Source organism: Heloderma suspectum, chromosome 2, assembly GCF_057233095.1.
Source record: "Heloderma suspectum isolate Gila_16-S chromosome 2, 16-S_ref, whole genome shotgun sequence".
Classification (NCBI taxonomy): domain Eukaryota; kingdom Metazoa; phylum Chordata; class Lepidosauria; order Squamata; family Helodermatidae; genus Heloderma; species Heloderma suspectum.
In genome coordinates, this window is record NC_139459.1 from 276860007 (window position 1) to 276883920 (window position 23914).

Consider the following 23914-nt stretch of genomic DNA (forward strand, 5'->3'; position numbering starts at 1 on the left):
AACAAAGTAAGATGTCACACTGCCGCTGACTGGGTGAGAGGAAGGGACCAGGATGCTGTGGATGCTGGGCAGTCTATTCATCAATAACTTGGGGGGATTAGGATGCTGACAGCATCAGGTGCAGATGTTCTAGTGGGTAAAGTCCAGCCCTGGTAAAATGGAGGGTCATTAACCAATTTGTTTTAGCACTATCACCTTGGGGAGGGGGTGTCCCTAACTCTGTACTAAAATCCTAAATTTCGTAATGGGGAATAAATGGTGTAAATCCTGGTACATTGATCCAGATGCATTCAGTTTCCATGCTTCACAGCTGGCATTTGTGTTATCTTAGTCATGGAGCTACTCTTAAAAAATAAACTAGGGATGTGCAAGGTACACGGCCAGAACGCTAGCCAGCAGGATTATGTCAGAAACTCTCTTTACTGGGCAAGAGGCATGGGTTTCTGTGACAAATCTCCCTGGTTTGTCAGAGTCCATCTGAACTGCTTAACAACTCCAACAAAGAGCCTTGTGGTACCTTAAACACTAAAGCTTTCATGGACACTGTCCACTTGATCAGATGTGTGAAGCATTACATCTCCCGCCCCCACCCCGCCGCCGCATATGTGTGTATATACATGTGTCCATTTGAGTTTATCACTTCATGCATCTGATCAAGTGGACAGGGTCCACAACAGCTTATGCCAGAATAAATGTGTTGGTCTTTAAGGTGCCACAAGACTCTTTATTGTGTATGCAGCAACTGTAGGCTGTGCAGCCCATAATGCAGTATGACTGTGATGCAAGCCCAGTTTTTGCACTGAGTTCAACTTTGCACCAAATTTTATTGTGCACCAAATTCTGCTTTGGCCAGGGTTTGGTCCTAGTCACCCTAAAAACAAACTGTGGTTGTCTGGAGAATTCATATATGAACTTCTTGCTCTATGAAGCCAGCCTGTAAGTGGGAAAGGTTGACAAATTAGTCACTGAACTATTAATAATAGAAATTGACTAATATGTTTGGAAACATTTTGATACTCTGTTTCTGTAACAGCAAAAGGGGTTGGATCTAGGACATTATCATCTTGCTAATGAAAAGGATTGGGGTGGGAACACCTATTATACTTAAGAAGCTCAGAGCCTTTTGAGATCGTAAAGGCACGGAGTTTTACCCATATCATGAGTACATTTGCATTAGTCCTGATCCAGCACTAGTCGCACGATTATTCATTTCCACATAATAGAGGAAGGCAGTAGTCCTGCTGCTGTTTGCCACTTGTTTTTCTTAAGGAGGCTGGGTGAGCGCTCCAGAGTGGCTTTGCGCAGCAGGGGAGCATGCAGGCAACAAGGGAGCTGGAGAAAAAATAACTTAATGTAAAGGTTCCTGAAATGGCAGTGAAAGGAGGGGCACCGGGAGCAGATTTCGGCTTTGGGGAGTTTGTTTTTAAAAGAACACTTGCTGAGTGAGTACACCAGAAGCACACTGCCACTAAAAACATACATTTGGGAGAAGAGGGAGGAAGAAAGGCTTAAAATAGACATTGCAAAATGATGCAGATAGAAGAGCTGGGGCCGTGCATTGTTCAGCATCAGTGCTGTCAGGGGCACTGTGCAAGAAGTCAGGTTTATAAATAGCGGCTCACCTGGCCACCTGCGGTGAGGGCCAAAACGGATGTGACAATCATCACACAGTCATGGCCTGACTAGTTTTTGTTGTGGTGTCTTTTTTAAATAAAGAGCAGCCATGGAATGGATCGGGATCATGGTGGGGGGAAAGGTTATATCCCCACTTCCCCCTGCCACCGTCCTGACCTGGACTGCCACCCACCTCCAGCGGCCATTTACTTAGAAATAAACCAGTCATGCAGTTACTAATTGCAAGATTATCATCATGTCTCTTATGGCCCTTAGGTCTCCTCCAGTGTGACCCAGGAGATAAGCTTTTATAAATTAGAAGACTTGCTGCTTGTTCTCCAGTGTAGGCTATTAATGTGCCACAAATGACTAACTGTTACAGGCATGCTCAGCCCCCATCCATACTTTTTGCCCCCTCGTTGCCCCCTTAAAGTTACTTGCCAGGTCACAATGCTGCAGTCACAGGCAGAGGCACAATTGGCAGGATTCCCCTGTCAGACTTGACACCTAGCACTCCTGCATCTCCTGGGCTCCCTGGCTCAGAGCCCTCAAACCTCCCTTGCCTGCTCATTTCCTTACTGCAAATAGTGCACAGTCTCAGTCCTATTTTCTCCTTTCTTCTACTTCTATGTCTTCACGTTAAAGATGCTGGAGTAATCTGCAGTAGATTCAAATGAGTTTGGATTTCTATAAATCCAACCTGTGGATTCTTCAGCGGACTGGCTTGTTCCAAATCACACAGATCCCATGGACTGGTGGACTGTTTTTTCACTTTGGGGAGAATTTGCATGAATGTGCACAAGTGCACGTTAGTACTAATGCGTTCTTGCACAAATGTGCTAATTTGCATTACTTAATGTGTATTAACACTGATTTGCATTACCTTATGTGAATTAGTGCATTTGCACAAGTGTGCTAATGCAAATTATCACAAGTACAATGAAATCCTGGTTCAGAAAATCCAATTCTGTCAATGAGCAGATGATAGAAAGAGAGATGCCTGACAATCCATCAAACACAGACCAAACGGATTTAACAAAATCTGTGCATCCCTACTTCACATGGAGTATACCAGTCTTCCCCAACCTGGTGCCCTCCAGATGTTTTGAACTTCAACTCCCATCAGCCCCAGCCAGCATGGCCAGTGGTCAGGAATGCTGGGACTTATAGGCTGAAACACCTGGAAAGCAACAGTTTGGGGAAGTCTGAAGTATATCCCCAGGTCCTACCTATTTCACACATATACACGCATAACCAAACTCCATAGCACTCTCCTCTCCCTCCTACATAACAGTCTCATTTGATATTAAAAGCTGTGACATTTCTTTAGAGCCCCCATTTTTGTTAGCCCCTTCTCACCACAGTTCTCTGCCTCTTCTGCCCATTTCTTCAAGTCTCATCCTTCCTTCAGGCTCCTCATTTTCAACCCAGTGCCTATTCTGCCCCTTTCCTTTGCTTCCTTGCTATGGGGTCCCTGTACCATAGCTTTCTTACGACCAAGGACCATTTCTCAGCCTGCCTAATGCATAAGCTTTTATTCCCAAACCAAACTGACAATTCTCCCTTCCTTCACAGAAGTTGGATTGCAGATTTGTTTTTCCTGAACAACCAGCCAAACATTCCAAGTCACCTCACCAGTGACTCAGCCAGTGAATGCCAGATGGTTCTCCATCCCAAGCACAATTCAATAGAGGTTTGCTGGCTGAGGAAAAAAAATACCATTTTCCTACAGACAAAATATATATCCCGCAGTTTGGCCGTAGCAGTGCGGTTTTCCAGAGCACCATCATTCCCAACTTGTGCAGCACCTTTCTTTTATCCCATCTTCCTCTGCCAACACCACTCAATCTTGACCTCCTTGCACCTTCCCAGAATTCCAGCGTTGTGTTCCCATAAGCATATCTTTGCAGATTTTCCTCATCTCCATCTCACAAGCCCTTTCCGTTCCACACACAGACAGTGCTGCCAATACACAGAGCTACCAACCCGCAGCAGCTTCCTGATGGTTCATACCTGGGTTCCCTACCATGCTGTCCCTCACCCCCATCATGTGCTGCACTCCTCCTCCCGCCCTGCCTGCTTCTGCTAGGACCCTCAGTCTCCAGCCTCCACACCTCTAAGCCTCCTGTCCAGAGTTCTCTCCCAACAGGCACTATTGCTTGTGCTCATCTACCAGATTGTGTGCATTAGTTTTTGTGACAAAGCTGAATGCCCAGTTTTAGAGGCTGCTAAATTCACTTCCCCCTTCATGGATCACTGCCTTGTTGTGGCGAAGGGGCTTGCGTAACTCAGTGAAGCCATAAGCTATGCCGTGCAGGGCCACCCAAGACGGACAGGTCATGGCAGAGAGTTCTGACAAAATGTGGTCCACTGGAGAAGGAAATGGCAACCCACTCCAGTATTCTTGCCAAGAAAACCCCATGGAACGTATCACAAGGCTAAAAGAGATGACGCCGGAAGATGAGCCCCTCAGGTCGGAAAGTGTCCAATATACTACTGGGGAAGAGCAGAGGGTATTTCCAAGTAGCACCAGAAAGAGTGAAGCGGCTGGGCCAAACCCGAAAGGACACTCAGCTGTGGATGTGTCTGGTGGTGAAAAGAAAATCCGATGCTGTAAAGAACAATATTGTTTAGGAACCTGGAATGTCAGATCAATGAATCAAGGTAAGCTGGAGGTGGTCAAACATGAGATGGCAAGACTGAACATCGACATCTTGGGAATCAGCAAACTAAAATGGACAGGCATGGGCGAATTTAATTCAGGTGACCATCATATCTACTATTGTGAGCAAGAATCCCTTAGAAGAAATGGAGTAGCACTCATAGTCAACAAAAGGGTGGGAAAAGCAGTACTGGGGTACAATCTTAAAAACGATAGAATGATCTCAGTACGAATCCAAGGCAAACCATTCAACATCACAGTAATTCAAGTCTATGCCCCAACCACTGATGCCGAAGAAGCTGAGGTTGATCGGTTCTATGAAGACCTACAACACCTTCTAGAACTAATACCAAAAAAAGATGTCCTTTTCATCATAGGGGATTGGAATGCTAAAGTAGGAAGTCAAGAAATCACCGGGATAACAGGCAGGCATGGCCTTGGTGTACAAAATGAAGCAGGACAAAAGCTAATAGAGTTTTGCCAAGAGAACACGCTGATCATAGCACACACTCTTTTCCAACAGCACAAGAGATGACTCTACACATGGACATCACCAGATGGTCAATATCGAAATCAGATTGATTATGTCCTTTGCAGCCAAAGATGGAGAAGCTCTATACAGTCAGTAAAAACAAGACCTGGAGCTGACTGTGGCTCAGATCATGAGCTTCTTGTTGCAAAATTTCGGCTGAAATTGAAGAACGTCGGGAAAACCACTAAACCATTCAGGTATGACCTCAATCATATCCCTGATGAATATACAGTGGAGGTGAGGAATAGATTTCAGGGATTAGACCTGATAGACAGAGTGCCTGAGGAACTATGGACGGAGGTCCGTAACATTGTTCAGGAGGCAGCAACGAAATCCATCCGAAAGAAAAAGAAATGCAAGAAAGCCAAGTGGCTGTCTGAGGAGGCTTTACAAGTAGCTGAGGAAAGAAGGGAAGCAAAAAGCAAGGGAGAAAGGGGAAGATATATCCAACTGAATGCAGAGTTCCAGAGAATAGCAAGGAGAGACAAGAAGGCCTTCTTAAATGAACAATGCAAAGAAATCAAAGAAAACAACAGAATGGGAAAGACTAGAGATCTCTTCAAGAAAATTGGAGATCTCAAGGGAACGTTTTGTGCAAAGACGGGCATGATAAAGGACAAAGAAGGCAGGGACCTAACAGAAGCAGATGAGATTAAGAAGAGGTGGAGAGAATACACAGAAGAACTATATAGGAAAGATCTTAATGTCCCTGATAGCCATGATAGTGCGGTCACTGAACTTGAGCCGGACATCCTAGGGAGTGAAGTCAAGTGGGCCTTAGGAAGCATTAGTAACAACAAAGCTAGCGGAGATGACAGTCTTCCAGCTGAGCTATTTAAAATCCTAAAAGATGATGCTGTTAAAGTGCTGCATTCAATATGCCAACAAATTTGGAACACTCAACAATGGCCGCAAGACTGGAAAAGGTCAGTTTACATTCCAATTCCAAAGAAGGGCAACGCCAAAGAGTGTTCAAACTACCACACAATTGCGCTCATTTCACATGCCAGCAAGGTGATGCTCAAAATCCTACAAGCTAGGCTTCAGCAGTATGCGAACCGAGAACTACCGGAAGTACAAGCGGGGTTTCGAAGAGGCAGAGGAACTAGAGATCAAATCGCCAACATTCGCTGCATCATGGAGAAAGCAAGAGAATTCCAGAAAAACGTCTATTTCTGCTTCATTGACTACACTAAAGCCTTTGATTGTGTGGATCACAACAAACTGTGGCAAATTCTTAAAGTGATGGGAGTACCAGACCACCTTACCTGTCTCCTGAGAAACCTGTACGAGGGTCAAGAACCAGACATGGAACAACCGAGTGGTTCAAAATTGGGAAAGGAGTATGACAAGGCTGCATATTGTCACCCTGCTTATTTAACTTATATGCAGAGTACATCATGAGAAACGCCAGGTTGGATGAATCACAGGTCGGAATTAAGATTGCCAGGAGAATTATCAACAACCTCCGATATGCAGACGATACCACCCTAATGGCAGAAAGTGAAGAGGATCTCAACAGCCTCTTGTTGAGGGTGAAAGAGGAGAGTGCAAAAGCTGGTTTGAAACTCAACATTAAAAAAACGAAGATCATGGCATCTGGCCCTATCACTTCCTGGCATATAGAAGGGGAAGAAATGGAAGCAGTGACAGATTTTACTTTCTTGGGCTCCAAGATCACTGCAGATGGTGGCTGTAGCCATGAAATTAAAATACTCTTGCTCCTTGGGAGGAAAGCTATGGCAAACCTAGACAGCATAGTAAGAAGCAGAGACATCACCTTGCCGACAAAGGTCCGTCTAATCAAAGCTATGGTTTTCCCAGTAGTAACGTATGGCTGTGAGAGCTGGACTATAAGGAAGGCTGAGCGCCGAAGAATTGATGCTTTCGAACTGTGGTGCTGGAGAAGACTCTTACGAGTCCCTTGGACTGGAAGGAGGTCAAATCAGTCAATCCTAAAGGAAATCAACCCTGAGTGCTCATTGGAAGGACAGATACTGAAGCTGAAGCTCCAATATTTTGGCCACCTAATGCGAAGAGAAAACTCCCTGGAAAAGACCCTGATGCTGGGAAAGACTGAAGGCAAAAGGAGAAGGGGACGGCAGAGGATGAGATGGCTAGATAGCATCACGGATGCAATGAATATGAACTTGAGCACGCTCTGGGAGAGAGCGCAGGACAGGAAGGCCTGGCGTGCTATGGTCCATGGGGTCACGAAGAGTCGGACACGACTGAACGACTGAACAACAACAAATTCACTTCACACGGTGGGATTAAAAACGCGGGGCTCTGCAGAAGCACTCTTGCCGTGCCAGGTGCATTTTCCCTGTGCCAAGCACAATAGGCCTTTGGCTGGGGAAGGGGAATAGAAGAAAAGGGCATATTGAGCTTGATGGCTGTAAAGCAGTGCCAGTGGTCAGGGGGAAATAGGAGTGAATGGAATAAATAAAGTGGTTTCCAATAGGATGATGTTTCTGCCTGTAGATGACTTGCCCATCAGCAGATGGATTGGGCACATGCACAGGATGTGTTTATGTACAACCATAAGAGGCTGTGCAATTCAGGATCATGGTCAGGGTGTTTGATATGCGAGCAGAGCGGCTGTGCACAAGCCGCTGTGTATATAGGAAGATGCCTTTTTGGATGTCGCACGTGCACTCGGCAGAAGAGGTGCGTGGCGCCAGCACGCTATTTCATCACCCTGCGGCTGCCAGGTACGCTCGGCGCTTTGTGTGTTCTTTGCACGTCACGTGGGCACCTTGCGTGACATCATCGATGGTTCTTCAGCAGTGGGGGGAAGCTATCTGCATGGTTTGGTTTGCCAGGGTCAGGGAAGAACGTCATAGTATCCTGCTCTCTGTACTGGATGTCGATTCCGTGTTTTTGTCTCTGTGTGTTTGCACAGACAGACCAGTGCTGGCTCCAGGTTCCCTTGGGCAAGACACCCTCCTTTGGCCCCTCCTTCAGTGCATCTATTTTCTCTCACCACAATTGTGGAGACAGGCAGAGCATCAGTGCGCAAATCGGCAGTAGCATTCACTGCTCCTCCTTCTCACCACCAGCGCTGCTTAGGCCAAAGCAAGAGGCAGGTGAACAAGTAGGCTGCCACGGTGAAGAGGAGGAGCAAGTCCAGGGGCTCTTGTCGGTGGGCCCTTGCTGGGACGTGGGCCCAACCATGCCTACCCTGGCATGCTTGGCAGGCATCTATGTTTGATTGCAGGCTGCCCGAGGGCCTGGTGGGCACAGGTTCTGTGTGCATCTGTGTGTAAGTGCTCATGGACTTGTGTTTCTTGGACCCTGATGCCCCCCGCCTCTGCCTGAGCTGCAGGCAGCAGGGCTAGGCAGTGGGGTGGGGGGCTGCGAGTTGTTAAATCAGTGAGTTATGAAATGCCTTTATATCCAGGACAGGGGTTTTAATTAAATTAATTGCCAGCAACGCTGTAAAAGTGCTGAGGGGTAATAACCGGAGCGTTATGGCGCCGTTTATCTTCCCCACGTAAATTAGCTGTAGCACCTGACTCCGCAAGGCGGCCAGACGTGAGCAGGGTGCAATGCCTGGCGGGTTGGCTGCTCCCCAGGAGCCGATGAGAGCAGAGAGGCCTCTGGACCCAGGCGCCTCTTTTCCAGCTGCAACGAGTGGCCTGTGTCACCCTCACACATCTGGCTGCCCTGGGGCCAATGGGTGGAGAGAAGGCTCACTCAGCGAATGACTGATGCACACTAGTCCTCACTGCCCTCTTCTGGCTGGCTGGGAAGCTGCAGGGGAGAGAGAGTATCCTTCGGGTTCTCTCTGCCAACCTGGCTAGGAACAGAGGAAGCTGCCTCACACGGAGTCAGACCCTTGGGCCATCTAGGCCAGTGTGGTCAACACTGCCTGGCAGCAGTGGCTCTCCAGGGTTTCAGGCCAGATTCATTCCCAGCCCTACCTGGAGATGCCAGGGATTGAAACTGGGGCTTTCTGCATGTCAAGCAGGTGCTCTACCACTGAGCCACAGCCTGCCGCCAGTGTGTGAAAGGCAGGCGATTCAGATGGGAGGACCCGTTAGGCGGTGGTAATGCCCGGGACCAGGCCTGCTGTAGTAATTGCTGTAGTAATTGGCACAGCAGCACCTTGGACGCATGCCCAACAATGCAGGGGCAAGGAAGGAAAGAAGGCTGATGTTACAGGGAGGAAAGGAAGAGGGCTAGAGTCAGAGGCCGGGGATCAAGCCAAGACCCACGGGTGCATGAATGAGGTGCCAACAGACCTGCGGCTGGCCCTGGTGAAGGGCATGGTGGGGAAGAAGTAGTGCTTCCACACCACTTCTCTTACAGAAAACAGTGGCTTGCTAAGCTGGGGAGGGGAAACCTTCCGCCCCCAAAGCTCAGAGCCTGGGTCATTGTCACTTGCAGTGCCAGTTCCAGGTTTAGGAGGGCCCATGGGCAAGACACCCTCCTAGGCCCCCTCCCTCAGCGGGTCTGCCTTCTTTCCAGCACAGTTGCCACCAGCTGCTGCTCCACCTCTTCCTCATCACTACTACCACCTGCTTGCTTGCCAGCCAGTGAGCAAGTAGACAGCGGCATTGCCTGCTCCTCCTTGGCTGTGGGCCAGATTGAGAGGAGGGGGACCAAGCAAGTCGCAATAGTGAAGAGGAGGAGGAGTAACACCAGAGAGCTCTTGTCAGCAAGGCCCCCTGCTGGGAATAGGGCCCTCGGCAGGTGCCCAACCATGCCAACCCTTCAGCGAGGGGGGGAGAGCTTCCTCATCGTCCTCCCGTCTGTACTGGGCTGGGCAGCTCTTAAGCATTCTTAAAATAAAGGATAGCAGAAGGGTGGAAGCTGAGCAGCTCCTGCTGTCACAGAAGCTAGTCACAAAGGGTGAGCCAAAGCACTTCACCCTGGACCCTGGCATTCTCCTGCCTTGCATACTGGGCCTAATGGCACTGTGTTGGGACCGGGTTGCATGGCTACCCACAGTGATTGGAAACAAAGCAAATGCATCATCTTGAGGGCAAGTCTGCCCCTTGTATATTATTCCAGCAGTTCAGGAATAATTTCCACTTACTCACAGATGATTCTATATTTAATCTCTTCTCTTTTCTCTCTCTCTGATGAACATAAAATGCCAGTTTCTACATCTCCGCAATTTCTCACCGTTTAGTCAGCCAGCCTTTCAGTAGAGAGGGGGACTCCCTCTTGCCTTAGCCCGCTGCTGCAGGGTGTGTGTGTGTGTGTGTGTGTGTGTGTTTGCTGTTGTCAAAAGGTTTAATCAACACTTCTCACCCTCTTGGCGTACATTGCTCAAATAACCCAGAGTGTCTGGACCTTTGAGGGGAGGTTTTGTTGCTATTTCCAGGGCGAACCAGGCCCTCCCCCACAAACCCAACCCCAGCACTGAATGCTTAGTGAAGTCTTCCCTGACCTGGCACCCCCCCAGAGGTGTTGCACCACAGCTCCCAGCATCCCCCAGCCAACATGGTTGGCTGGGGAATGCTGGGAGTCATGGTGCAACACCTCTGATGGGGCACCAGGCTTGGGAAGGCTGCCTTAGTGCTTCTCCAGCACACAGAGCTACTTATTTCCTTCCTTCTCATCCTCCCAAGCTAGAGGGGGTGCGAGGGGCTGTTCACACAACATACTATCCCATACTCAGTGGTTGAGTATGGGTTGTTGTTGAACTGTGGGTTGTTTGTTGAACCGTGGATTAGCATGTTGTCTGAACCCAGGACATTTTCTGCAGGGTGGTTTGTTAACCATCCTGAGCAACCCAACAACAAACCATAGGGTCTCAAGGTGGCTTGTTTGAGAAAAATAAGCTATACTGCATGGTTAACAAGCCACCTTGCAGACAATGGTCCTGGGTTCAGACTACACACTAACCCACCATTCAACAAACAAGCCATGGTTCACCAACAACCCACACTCAACCACTGAGCGTGGGTGAGCGTGTTCGGCAAACTCTCTCATTCCCTGTAGTTGGAAATCTAGGGATCACAAGAGGATTCTGGCAAGGGCCTTCCTTTTTGCAGCGGTGAGGGCAAGTTCAGGATGGCAGCTCAATGAGCTCCATGGGTCCCAGCAGGAACTCCGTTCCAGACAATGGGCTCTTCTTCCCTTTGAGGGATAATGGCTGCTGGGGGCATAGTTACAATTGTGGGTTATTGGTAAGATCCTCATCCTCTAAATTCTGACCCCAAGGGAACCACAGCTTTTGCAACTAGAATAAATGTTAGCACATTTACATATATCTACTAATTGGGGCGTTATTCTGCCATCAAGAGCCAGATTTTCAAAGTCCGATGAAGGCTTTGTGTTTTGTTTGTTTGCATGGATAGAATGGAATGGAATGGAATGAGGGAAAGAGCTGGTGACTGAAGATAAGAGAGTTGGGGAGGTCAGGGTCAGCCATGAATCACATTCTGTTCTGCACCAAGCTGTTCTACAATGCCGAATAGAAAAGGGAGGGTCTTCTTAGGCTTTAGTATGGTCTAGGTCATTGAGGGCAGAGAAATGGGAACAAGTGGTCTCAGATGTATCTGGAGTTGGACCTTCTTGCTAGGATGGCAGTTGAAACCACTTTTGCCTGGTAGATGGTTTGCAAGAAGAGCTGAAAGGAGTGTTTGGCTGGCAGGGAGTCAATTTGTACTGTGTTGATTTCAGACTGCCACTGCTTGCCCTGTGTCAGGGTTGGGGAACCTCAGGCCCATGGGCCAAATCTGGCCCTCTGGTGTTCCCCGGATGGCCATGCCCCTCCCCCTGGCTCCACGCCATTTTCCTTAACTGGTGATTTCCTGGCCTTCATGCAGTTTTTTCCCACCTAAAAGGCTGAAATGCCTCTCCTAAGGCTTATTCCTTGATAGCTTCCCCGCCCCCGCCGCCCTCCAATTTGGTGAGATTTCTCCAGGGATAACCCACATGTTTTCAAGCTTTTCTTCACATCCATAAAGACTAAAAATTTGTTTTTTCAGGCCAAATTTTAGGCTGAGCTTCTCAGCATATCAAATTTTGCAACAGATAGTACACCAAATCATACTTGCACTGTGAAGTCAGAGGTATGTATAATACACATAGCCTGAGCCTAGGGGAGCAGAACCTCAGGCCTTGGGGGCCAAATCAGGCCCACCCAGGTCCCCAAACCAGCCCTCTGGAGGTCCCTAGATGGCCCCACCCCTTTCCTGGGCCCCGCCCCCTTCCCTCCAATCACCAATTGATTGGTGGTTTCCTGGCTTTTGTGCGGTTCTTTTGCCCATCCTAAAAGAGGCCTTGCCCACCCCCAAGGCTAAGTTACTGGCAGTAAGACCTTTACACAAAAATATGCTGGTATTTTGGCCCTGCCCCCTTTTGCCCTCAGTCCTGCCTGCTACTGGACTTTCTCTGAAATGGAATTCAGTCCTCTGGCTGACGAAGGTTCAAAACCTCCGCCGTAGCCCACTGCTGCATTTCTGAATGGGTCAAGAAAGAAGGGACTCTGGTATGCAAATCAGGAGCCTACAGAGTTACCACTAAGACAGCTTGTCCAGAGCAACCGATGCATGTGCCCACTGGACCAGACCAATCTCTGAGACATCAACAATACTACCAGGCAGCCCCCTCCCAGGTAATTCAAAATGGGAGCAACCACGTGCTCAAAGCAAGAATGTGAGGTAGGAAGTACTGTATTTGGGTGTGTCTGTGTTTGCACCAGTGCAGTTTTTAAGGTGGGATTAAACCATTACTAGGCCCTTGGTGACAAGTATTCTTCTTCATCCCTGATCCACCGAATTACAAGAAGATCTAGCAAAAGAATAAGAAAAAGACTTGCTTCTTCTGGAGAAACACATTAGAAGCCAAAAGGCAGAGGGCTTGATTACAATCAAGTGCTCACTGGTGTTTTTCTCAAGCCAGGAGCACCTTTGCAATAATATTCAAATCTAGGACGCAGAATCATACATGTTGACGGGATCCAATGGACCATCTCATCAAAGGCAGGGTCCCCCAGACTTTACAACATCATCTGTCAGATGGCTTGTCCAGCTTCTCTTTGAAAATCACCAAAGGAGATTTCGCAGCTTCTTTAGGCATATTGTTCCTAGGCACACGTGACATGAAGGCTGATTCTGCTGACCTGCCCAACTGGATGGGATTTGCACATATCTTTAGCCAGGTTTCGTAACTGGAATCTACACAAAGACTAGACAAAAGTCACCTTATGGAATGCAAGTAGGCTTCTTGGAGAATGCAGATTAACCTGGAAAGGAAAGTCTTGTTTCAGGTATATATCTGCCCCAATGCAAAGAAGATATTTTTCAGCCATGTTAGCTAAAATGAAGCTTCCATGGTTGGAGGCAGTATACCTCTGAGGAGGGACATGCGGATTTTGTTAAATCTGTTCCGTCTGTGTTTCTCGGATTGTCAGGCATCTTTTGTTTCGTCATCCTCTCATTGACAGAATTGGGGTTTTTTTACTAGAATTTAATTCTACTTGTGCTAATTCGCATTAGCACTGTTGCACACTTGCGCAAATGTGCTAATCCACATTAATTAATTAGCAAATTAGCACAAATCCCCTCCAAAAGTGAAAAACCAGTCCGCAAGTTCATGGAATCCACATGACTCAGAAAAAGCCAGTCTGCAGCAGAATCCACAGGTCGGATTCATAGAAATCTGAACTCATTTGAATCTGTTGCAGATTTTCTCTGACATCCCTATCTCTGAGTACCAGATGCTGGAGGCAGAGAACAGGGGAAGGCTGTATTGCTTTCAAGCTGTTCTTGTAGGCTGCCCTGGAGCTGTTGGACAAAAAATGCCGGACTAGATGGACCTAGGTCTATAGGCAGGCAGGTCTTCTGTAAAGAACCTGAGGGCATGTGCACATGCAATATGTTTGTGGTGCTTACGTCTGATTAAACTGTTTAAAGTTGTTTTTAGTCTCTTCATTTTGCTTTGGTTAAATTCTCATTAACTTCTAATCAATTGTTTCTAACAACAGTTTAGCTACCTATTTTTTCATTTATCTATTACTTTTATATCCTTCCTTCCCTCCAAGGAGCTCAAGGCAGTGTACATAGTTCTCCACTGCCACCATTTTAACCTCACAACAACCTTGTGAGGTAGGTTAGGATGAGAAATAGTGACATGCCGAGGTACACCTAGTGAGCTTCAAGGCTGACTGGGGATTTCATGTTGCCAAAACTTATAATAGTTGATCTCCGCATTGAATCTAGCATGTTTGTAATTCCCACATGTATTATGAGCTCTGACTTTCATCCAACAAAGAGAATGTGAACGGATGCTGTACTGGATGGACCCTTGGTCTGATCCAGCATGGCTGTTCTTAACATTCTTAATTTTAACATTTTTGTAACTAAACCCAAGGTTAATGATGAGTTAATTTCTCTTTTCTGCACCTGGGTGATCTGGGTGGTTGGCATAACTAAGCAGCCAAGCTCCGCTATCTTTTTGTATGTGCAGATGCTGGTTACTGTAACTCCTTACTGAAGAAAATGCACATGTCCTCTGTTTGCACATGCTCAGAATGAATAACACATGGTAAAGAAAGCACGTATGATAGCAGCCAATCAGAGAAGGATATGTTGTGATGCATGATGTCGTGATGTATGGGGTGGAAAAATAACGTATTATGTGCACCACATTCCCAGGATGCGCTTTGGTGGCGCACATGTTCAAACGTTCAGAATTGCTTTGAAAAACTGTAACACAGAATTGCTTTGGTCTGAGTTTACAGCATTGAATGCATAACCTGGCTGCCAGATTCCACACTGTCGTGGGGTCACTGCACCCACCAAAACATTCAACTCGGGTCTCCTCTTAACTGTATAGTGTAGATTTTGTGGCAACAGTCAAGGATCAGTCAAGCGATCATTAAGGAGTCCTATAAAGCACAAGGGGTGATATGTGTAATGATGCAGAGTCTGGGTTATGAAAAGAATGCAGGAAACTTGCAGGTGAGAACAGAATGGATGAGCAATGCCAGCACAAAGTTGTGCCTGGGAGGGATGCGTGCCCTTGAGGAGCCTGAGGGATGTCTGCAGTGACTTGCACACGAAGAGGGCGCAGGAACATATGGGCAGACTGGTAAGAGAAAAGCACTGGGAGACATGCCAGCGGTGAGTCAGGGATCTTTGCATTGCGCATGTGGGAAGTCTGTCATGGGGCACCTGTAGGAAGCATGTAGGTGGATAGAAAGTATCGGAAGCCTGACAGGAATGTGAGGGGAAATCAGTTCGCTGTCAGGCTTCCAATACCTTCTGGAGCATGTGGGAATTCTGGAATGAGGGGAACGTGTGGGAAGCTTGCAGGTGAGGACAGGAACTGTGGGGACCTAGTGGGAAGTAAGCGGGTGGGTGGGGAACGGGTGGGGAACGGGTGGGGAACGGGATATGTGGGGAGCAGGTGGAAAGTGTGCAGGTGGGCGGGGAGCAGGCTCAGCGTTAATTCCCCTGCATTCCATTCTGTTTAATTGCTTATTAAATTCTAAGCAGCCAATTATCAGCAGCAATTACAGCTCGGCACAGTGACACAATCGCCGCTTTAGCATTTGTTAATCAAATGCTTATTTAGGACTCCGCTTTATTAGCTGTTGCCGGAGGGAGAGCTCAGTCCCTGAGGCTGGCTGCAGGAAGGGAGCCTCAGTGCCCCCTCCCCACAGTCTCTGCTTCCTTTTGACCCTCCATGATGGGTCTGGTCTCTTCTCTCCCTTGGGATCTGAAATCTCCTTCCTCTTGGAGTATGACCCTTAGGAAGATGAGGTATGCAGGACCCCTAGAAAACAAAACAGCAAATGCATCAGCCAGTCTGTGGACTAATTTTAAATGAATAAACTATCCACAAGGGGCTTCTGAGGAATGGCATTGGCTCAGGGGGTCAGGAATGACTTCTCCACCCATCGCTTGAGACCATTGCTCAGTGGCACAGCACCTGCTTTGCATCTAGAAGGTCCCGAACCCAATCCATGGCATCTCCCAACAGAAGGATCAGCAGGGCAAGTCCTGCTATGCAGCAGGGTGAAGCAAGCTACTTCACGCAGCAGCATGGGAGAGGGGAGATAAGCGAAGACAGGAATTAGTGCCTGAATGCTGTAGCAAGTCTTGTCTTGGTACTAGCAGTGGGGAGGATGCTATTTGGCAGGGCCGGCATCAAGGCAGGAATGGTTGGGCACCCCTGTCCTGGATGGAGAGGCATTTCATAACTTTAACAGCTTGCAGCCCCCCACCCCACTGCCAAGCCCTCCGGCCCCTGCTGCCTGAAGCTTGGGGGGGGGGCATCAGGGTCCAACGAACACAAGTTCATGAGCACTCACACACACACACGTGCACAGAACTGTGCACATTGGCCTCTCGGGCAGCCTGCAATCAAATATAGATACCTGGCAAGCGTGCCCCTTTAAGTCTGTGCCAGGGTCGCCCTCAAGGGTAGGCACAGTTGGGCACTCACTGAGGGCCCACGTCCCAGCAAGGGCCCACCGACAAGAGCCCCCAGACTTGCTCCTCCTCTTCACCATGGCAGCCTCCTTGTTCACCTGCCTCTTGCTTTGGCCTAAGCAGCGCTGGTGGTGAGAAAGAAGAGCAGCAGATGCCGCTGCCTACTGGCTCACTGCCTGTCCAGCAGTCAAGACATTGCAGTGATGAGAAAGAGGACGAGGAGACAGAGCAGCTGGTGACGATAGCGGTGAGAGAAAGTAGATGCAGGGAGGGGCCCACTGAGGGTGGCCCCCCCAGAACCTGAACCGGCACGGCTCTTTGGGCTCTGCTTCAGGCAGCAAAATGTCTTGGGCCAGCACTGTGGATCAGGAAGCAGAAGATGGGAAAGCCTCCTCTCGGGGACCCTGGAAAAAGGCTGCTCCCAGTTGGAGTATACCAGCCGTCCCCAAACCGGTGCCTTCCAGAGGTGTTGGGCTACAACTCCCATCACTCCCAGCTGGCTAGGGATGGCATAGCATTGTAATCCCACACCTCTGGAGAGCACCAGCTTGGCTGCAGTAGACAGTGCATCAGGCTAGATAAACAAACAGTTTGACCTGGTATGAGCCAGCTTCCTCTGAACTGGTGCAACATCCCCACATGGTTTTCGGGCTTATACAGCAGGAGGCCAGGGCCGTGGGACTCTTTACCGGAAACAGCAACCCATGCCTAGCCCATGGCATGATTGAGCATGGACTTTGAATGCTGCAGCTGCCTTGCCTTTCTCATTTCAATCACATCTTGGTAGCCGTAGCCAATCAAGGACAGAGAAATTGCCCCCAATCAAGAGGCAGGAGGATAACGATGCAGCCATTGGCCTGTAATTGGTTCCTTCTTTTTCTTTTCTTTTACAATAGCGGGTGCAATAACTGCATATCTGGGCATGAGATGAATGGTTCTAGTTGTGAAGATGGGCAAAATGTGTCTATGTATGAGCGGAGAGCAGAACTGGGGTACATGCTGCTATGGGAGTAATGCATTTATTTTATGTTACTTTTATTTTATGTATCGTATTTATATAACCACCCCATAACACAAGTTGGTTAGAATCAGAGTGATTAAATGGACTTGTGCATGATCAAAATGTCAACCTAGGAGCCTTTGTGGAAGAGTGAAAGAAAAGACATCATTTCTTTTAAATGTGTGGTAGCTTACAATTTAATAAACAAAACTACTGCCATGCATCATTAGAAGAGAAAGCTGCCTTACATGTTTTCTTTCTCTTTAATTTAGCAGCCAAGCACGCTGTATTCCCTATGACAGCAACACTCAAGAGCCAAAATATGGCTTCCGAAATGAATACGTTCAAATCCCATCCATGCTGAGGGTCCAAGAATTAAAAGACGTCTTGGCAGCAGTGACATTAGCTGTGCACTGTCCCTGTCTGTGGTTCCTCTTATGGTTGCTAGAAGGAAAGCCATAGAATCTTCACCTGAAATGCAGAATATCTGCTTGCTTTGGATGCAGACTGGAAGAAGAAAAGCCACCTTTTTCAAATCAAGTTTGCCACTGGGAAGGAGGAGCTGGTGTGTTGGTGCAACAGAATAGTGGCACATCCTTCCGAGAGCAGTTCTTCACTTTGAGTCAATGGCTGTCCTTGGAAACCTCTCAGGCACCAAGGAGGAATGCGACCACTCAGTGCCAGCTCCAGGTTTTGAGGGGTGCTTGGGCAGGATGCCCTTGATGCCCCCCCTTCAGTGCAATTGTTTTCTCCCACTGCCACTGTCACCAGCTGCTCTTGCTCCTTTTCCTCTTTCTCATCACTGCTCCCACTTGCTTGCTTGACAGGCAGAGCGCCAGGGAGCAAGTAGGCAGGGGCATCTACTGCTCCTTCTCTGGGCCAGAGCAAAAGCAGATTGCGATGGTGGAGAGGAAGAGCAAGTCCAGGGGGTGCTTGTCGGTGGGCCCTTGCAGGAATGTGGGCCCCTGGCAGATGCCTGACCATGCCTACCCTTGATGCCAGCCCTGCAACCACTGTGTGTTCATCCCTGCTGCTGTCCTCATCACGCCCTTTGCACACTGGTGTGGGGCAGAATCAGGCTCCTGTTTCCACATCAGGTGGGAAAGAAGCGGACAAATGTTAATATGAAGTTAAAGCTGGGTTGATTGGTCTAATGATTACATTGATTTCAGCTTGCAGATCTAGACAGCACGTTGAGGCAAAAAATCCCAAGTTCAAGTATAACCTGATGGGATCTGAGCTAGCCGTGACCGACCAAGATAGAGATCTTGGGGTTGTGGTGGACGGCTCAGTGAAGATGTCAACCCAGTGTGCGGCCGCTGTAAAAAAGGCAAACTCCGTGTTAGGCATAATTAGAAAAGGGATTGAGAATAAAACTGCCAGTATCATACTGCCCCTATACAAATATCTGGTGCGACCACACTTGGAATGCTGTGTAGAGTTCTGGTCACCACACCTAAAAAAAGATATTGTAGAGCTGGAAAAAGTGCAGAAAAAGGCAACTAAAAGGATCAAGGGGCTGGAGCATCTCCCCCATGAGAGAAGGTTACAGCAGCTGGGATTGTTTAGCTTGGAAAAAGGAGGGTGAGGGGAGATATGATAGAGGTGTACAAAATGATGCATGGCATGGAGAATGTGGACAAGGAGACATTTTTCTCCCTCTCTCAAAATACGAGAACCCGAGGTCATCCCATGAAGCTGATTGGTGGGAGATTCAGGACAGATAAATGGAAGTACTTCTTCACACAGCGCATAGTTAAACTATGGAATTTGCTACCACAACATGTAGCGATGGCCACCAATTTGCATGGCTTAAAAATGGGGTTAGATAAATTCCTGGAGAAGGTTATAAATGGCTACTAGTCCTGAAGGCTATATAGTACTTACAGCACCAGAGGCAATGAGCCTGTGTACACCAGTTGCTGGGGAATACGGGTGGGATGATGCTGTTGCGCCCATGCCCTGCTTGTGGGCTCCTGGTTGACAGCTGGTTGGCCACTGTGTGAACAGGATGATGGACTACATGGACCCTTGGTCTGATCCAGCATGCCTCTTCTTAAGTTCTTATATTGAACTTGGACTGAGACCAGAGGTGGGTTTAGAGTAGGGGTGCAGAACCTTAGACCCAGGGGCCAAATTTGGCCATCCCAGGGTCCTAATTTGGCCCTCTGAAGGCCACACACCTTTCCCTTCTGTCAGGAATGAATCTGAGCATGACTTGAGAGATGCTAGGGTCCGTTACAGAGCGAAGTGGGAAAAGTTAGAGAAGTTGCCAGCAGTCTGAACAAGAACTTCTTGGCCAGAGTAGCTTCAGAGGGATGCCCCTCCCTTACAGTGGCTCCATCCTATGTAGGCTTTCACACATAGACAACCTGGTGGAGTGTCTTAACTTTTCCTGCTTCACTTATTTTGGCCCCACCACTTTTGCCTTAGCCCCGCCCACCACCCTGAAATTTGCCCCTCAGGCTAAAAAAAGCCCGTGGTTTAGAGCCTCTCTCAGTTGTGCACTCTCTGCATGATCATAGGCAAGCTCATTGTTCCTTGGCTTCAGTCTCTGAACTGCACGCTGGACATAAACGTGGCTACCTCACAAGGCTGTTGGGAGTATGGGTGTCATCAACATTTTCACTCACTTAGTCTATTTTAATTACCTTTTGTTCGCACCCTTCCACCCACGAGGTCAGGATGGTATACAGTTCTACTCCTTATTTTCACAACAACCCTGTAAGGTGGGTTAAGCCGAGAGATAGTGACTGGCCCAAAGTCACCAGGCAAGCATTGTGCTTGAGTGTGGATTTCAGCTTGGGTTCCCATGGCCTAATGGCCAATGTAGATATGGTGGCAGGAAACCTGTGACCAGATCTCTCACAGTTTTTAAAAAGGCCAAATGCAGCTGGGAGAGAGTTGGAGTTGGATTGGGGCTGCAGCGCTGTGAAAGGGAGGGGATGATTCCAATAGGATTCCCCCACCCCAATCTAGAGTTGCTCTTCACCCTACAGGACAAGACCCACACGGTCAGCCCTACCCCATGGTATTCCCCAGCCACGTGTGGGATCACAGCACATGGAAGTTGCTCCCATCCCATAGGGCCAGAGTGGGAAACTTGTGGCTGTCATGTTTTGGCCTACAGCTCCCATCATGCCTCACCATTGGGCTGATGGGAGTTGTAGGCCAAAATGTTGAAGGGCCAGAAGTTGCCCCCTCCCCCGCCATAACTTGTGTGGGAATGGTGGCCATAGTTTCATTGCCAAGGATGGCTCAATTGAAGCTTGGGAACTACCTGTGTATCATGAACTATTCTCCAGCAGAAACACACTTGGGAGTGGGAGAAGGTGGTGGTGATGATGGTGGTAGCAGCTGCAGGAATTGTTCATGCAGATCAAGCTATCAAGTGTCTCCAAGGATTAGGCTTATGCTGGGAGAGGAAAGGGAAAAAGCAGCAGACTGGCCTGAGGCCATGAAATAAAGAGAAGGGGTGGGGTGGGAGGGATCTAGGAGAAGCAGCAACAAAAGGGGGAGGTAACTAATGGGGGAAGGACTTCGATGCAAAGGAGAACAGTGTTCCTGTTCCTTTAAATGTTGTCTACAAGGTGGAATGTTGGCAGTTGTTGCTTGCTGCTCATTTTGTAATGCCGCAGGGGGAAGAAAACATGCAAAGGCTGTAAATTCCCTTTTGTACACAACCATTATGCTAAGGTACAGGAGCCCTGTGCTCTGATACATGGGGAAGTGAGAAGAAGAAGCGATGGCAAAGGCTTGTGAGTGGGGAACTGAAGCTGTGGTAGTGACAGATGCCCGCAGCATGGAGAAGCACCATCAGATTGGCAGGAAGGTGTGTGCTATGGCTTAAGATTCACCACCAGGGAAGTTGGCAGCACTAGGCCATGGGATGCTCTTGTGAGTCTCCCAGGTGTTGAAAGACAGTCCTCCCTTCTAGGCTTTGCAGATTCCTTCCATAGGAGAATAAGTACTCTTCTCTAGGTAGGGTGGCTGTTTTGCCTGCCCTCCTCAAACAGGTGTGGCCTGGCCTGCCCCAGACAAACAGGACATGGCCAGAGCGTAGTCCTGCACAGGTGCTGTGGCGTTGCGCTGCCCTGCTGAGACGCCATCACACCAGGCCCAGCAGGCGTCCGTGAGGCAGAGGAGGGGGCAGAGGGGAGGCAGCATGCTCTGCTCAGTGTGGCATGACGAGACGAGGCCCCCGGAGAAGTGAGCTATGTCCCTTATTGGTCACACTACATTTCTTTTTCATTAGCAGTTAAATGCAGACATGAGGGATCTGCGCAGGTTCACTGGGCGCATGCTGTGCGGCATTTCCTGCCGTGATGGATTAGCCCCGGTGGAGGCTGGGAGGGGGGGATTCTCTTGTCAGCAGCCCCAGCTGTGTAAGCCTATCAAAGGGGGCACCAGTGATGTATCAGGAAAGAGGAAGAGAAGAGAGAAAGAGAGAGGGTTTTGCTTCATATTCCATGATGAGGGCACAGTGGCAAATGATGTATCTTGGGGGGGGGGGTTGCATTAATTGTATATCACACACACAACTTGAATGGCTTTAATGTCCATTTTCTCAATATATCTGCTAGTAGCTGGCATTATCTTCCAAACAGCTGGTTAAAAGTATCAGTTTTCTTGTATTTTGGTTGAACCTAAAATTATTGTCAGTATATACTGTACTTTTAAAAATATCTGAAATTATAGAATTTGGGTGTTATATGTGTTTGGAACATGAGGGAAAATATGCAAATATGTGGTATCTAATAGTGCAAACTGATATATGTGTCTACGCAGAAGTAAGCCCCAGTGAGTTCAATGGGGCTTACTCCAAGGTAAGTGAGTACAGGATTGCAGCCTAAATGTATGTCTTAGATGATAGGGCAATCAACACTTTGAAATTAAGGCTTCCAGACTCCTTTAATGGCAAGCACATTGTCCACCAAACCCCACTGAAGTGGTTGCCATCTCTGCATGAGCATGTCTGTATTTTATTTATTTTCTTTTATGTTCTTCAGCCTATAGCCTGCCCCATCCCAGGAGCCCCAGGATGAGCAGCAATACGCTGTTCTATCACAGAGTTTCCAGTCACATTGCTTAAATCTCATCTTCCCCTCTCCCAGACCCAGCAAAAGCCAATGACAAATAAAAAACAGTGCAAATATTTTACTTAGCAAATCTTGGAGGGTATGTGGTTGCCTTAAGTGAGACAGAGGATCTGTTTCTACCTTGCCATAACTGGAGGAATGTGAATTACATCGATTGGTTTTGTCTCAGCCTATCACCAGTCTGCATTTTCAGCTCCCCGGAACTACTGAGCTGAATTTAAAGAACAGACATAGGAGTCTAAATCTGGACATCAGTTCTGTCTGCACATCACAATAATACCACAGGCTGTTCAACAATAGACTGAAGGGAAATTGGCAGGCTGAGTGTGAAGAACAGACTCCAGGCTTATCTAAGAAGATGCTGAGAGTCAAGCTTAAAGAGCATTAATGAAGATATGAGACGGAATGGAAGGTGATTGTAGGTCAAAGCCAAGGGGCATTACCAGTCCCAAAAAGCTGTCTCAGCAATTACCCTTACCACTCAGGCACCTCATATATACAGCCAGTGTTTACAGGAACTATTTACGCCAGTAGTATACCACCAATTTATTTATTTATTAACCCTGCCTTTCCACCAAGAAAAATGGCATTCATGGCAGCCCGTGTCAATTTCCCATTGGGAATGTATGTTAAGTATCTAAGCATCGCAGTAGACCGAACCATAGTGGTGCATCAGAAGGCATGTCCACAGCCAAAGGTTCCTCCATACCATCTAAGGGGTGGGCAGAAGGTAGGTCTCCAGATATTCTGGACTTCAACTCCCAGAAGCATCTACTAGCATAGCCAGTGGTCAGGAATGCTAGGAGTTGAAGTCCAGAACATCTGGAGACCTACTTTCTGCCCACCCCTGAACTATAGTAAGGGTGTAATAGAATTCTATACACAACCCATAACCACTGCTGTTACTGTATAATTAGCCAAGATCCCCAAAGAGCTGCTGCTGCACTGATTACGGTGAAGGAGCGATGAAGCCATGCCCTTTAGCTGAAGAAGTTTGATCTTAGAGGAGAGTGATTGTGGTGGGTCAGCAGAGCAAAGGCATTGGGACTGTACTGACTGTGCTCGGGATGTAGAATAAAGGGCTGTGCCATCACAGTGAGGAGGAATTGTTTCCCTTGACACAGGTCCCATAGCGGAAGCCAGATTCTTCATAGCCCGGTTGAAGGTTCCCACCATGCTAGTTTCTAACCCTCTCCTCTCTGTCCATCCTGCCCAGGTGCCCAGCAGAGTGCCACAGTGCCCATTCCTATGCCTGGCTCTGCCTCCGACCTGCTCCCTCACTTCCTGCTGGAGCCTGAGGATGTTTACATTGTCAAGAACAAACCAGTGACACTGGCCTGCAAGGCCATGCCGGCCACCCAGATCTACTTCAAGTGCAATGGCGAGTGGGTGCATCAGGGTGACCACCTCATCCAGCGCAGCAAGGACAAAAGCACGGGTGAGCGCTGGGAGGGGGCATCCCAGGGCAGCAGAGGCATTGGCAGCTTTATGGCCAGGTGGCTGACTGCCCGTTTCTGTCCCAGTACCAAGTGGGGGCATATCTAAACCACCAGTATGTCGTTTATACCAGTTTAACCGCCATAGATCTTTCCAAAGAATCCTGGAACT

General features: G+C 48.2%; 2 protein-coding genes across 3 annotated transcripts in view; one reads left to right on the top strand and one right to left on the bottom strand.

The window, feature by feature from the left end:
- UNC5A (unc-5 netrin receptor A) overlaps nt 1-23914 on the top strand; it is a 98213-nt gene that overhangs the window by 55568 nt on the left and 18731 nt on the right. For both annotated transcript variants that reach the window (XM_084839361.1, XM_084839362.1), the window contains exon 2: nt 23523-23744. In XM_084839361.1, the coding sequence (XP_084695487.1) occupies nt 23523-23744 (222 nt within the window). The remainder of the gene's footprint in view (nt 1-23522; nt 23745-23914) is intronic.
- Nucleotides 15313-23914, bottom strand: part of HK3 (hexokinase 3) — a 74628-nt gene continuing 66026 nt past the window's right edge. Inside the window, exon 22 of the mRNA XM_084839357.1 lies at nt 15313-15548. The gene's annotated coding sequence lies outside the window, so the exon portion shown is untranslated. The remainder of the gene's footprint in view (nt 15549-23914) is intronic.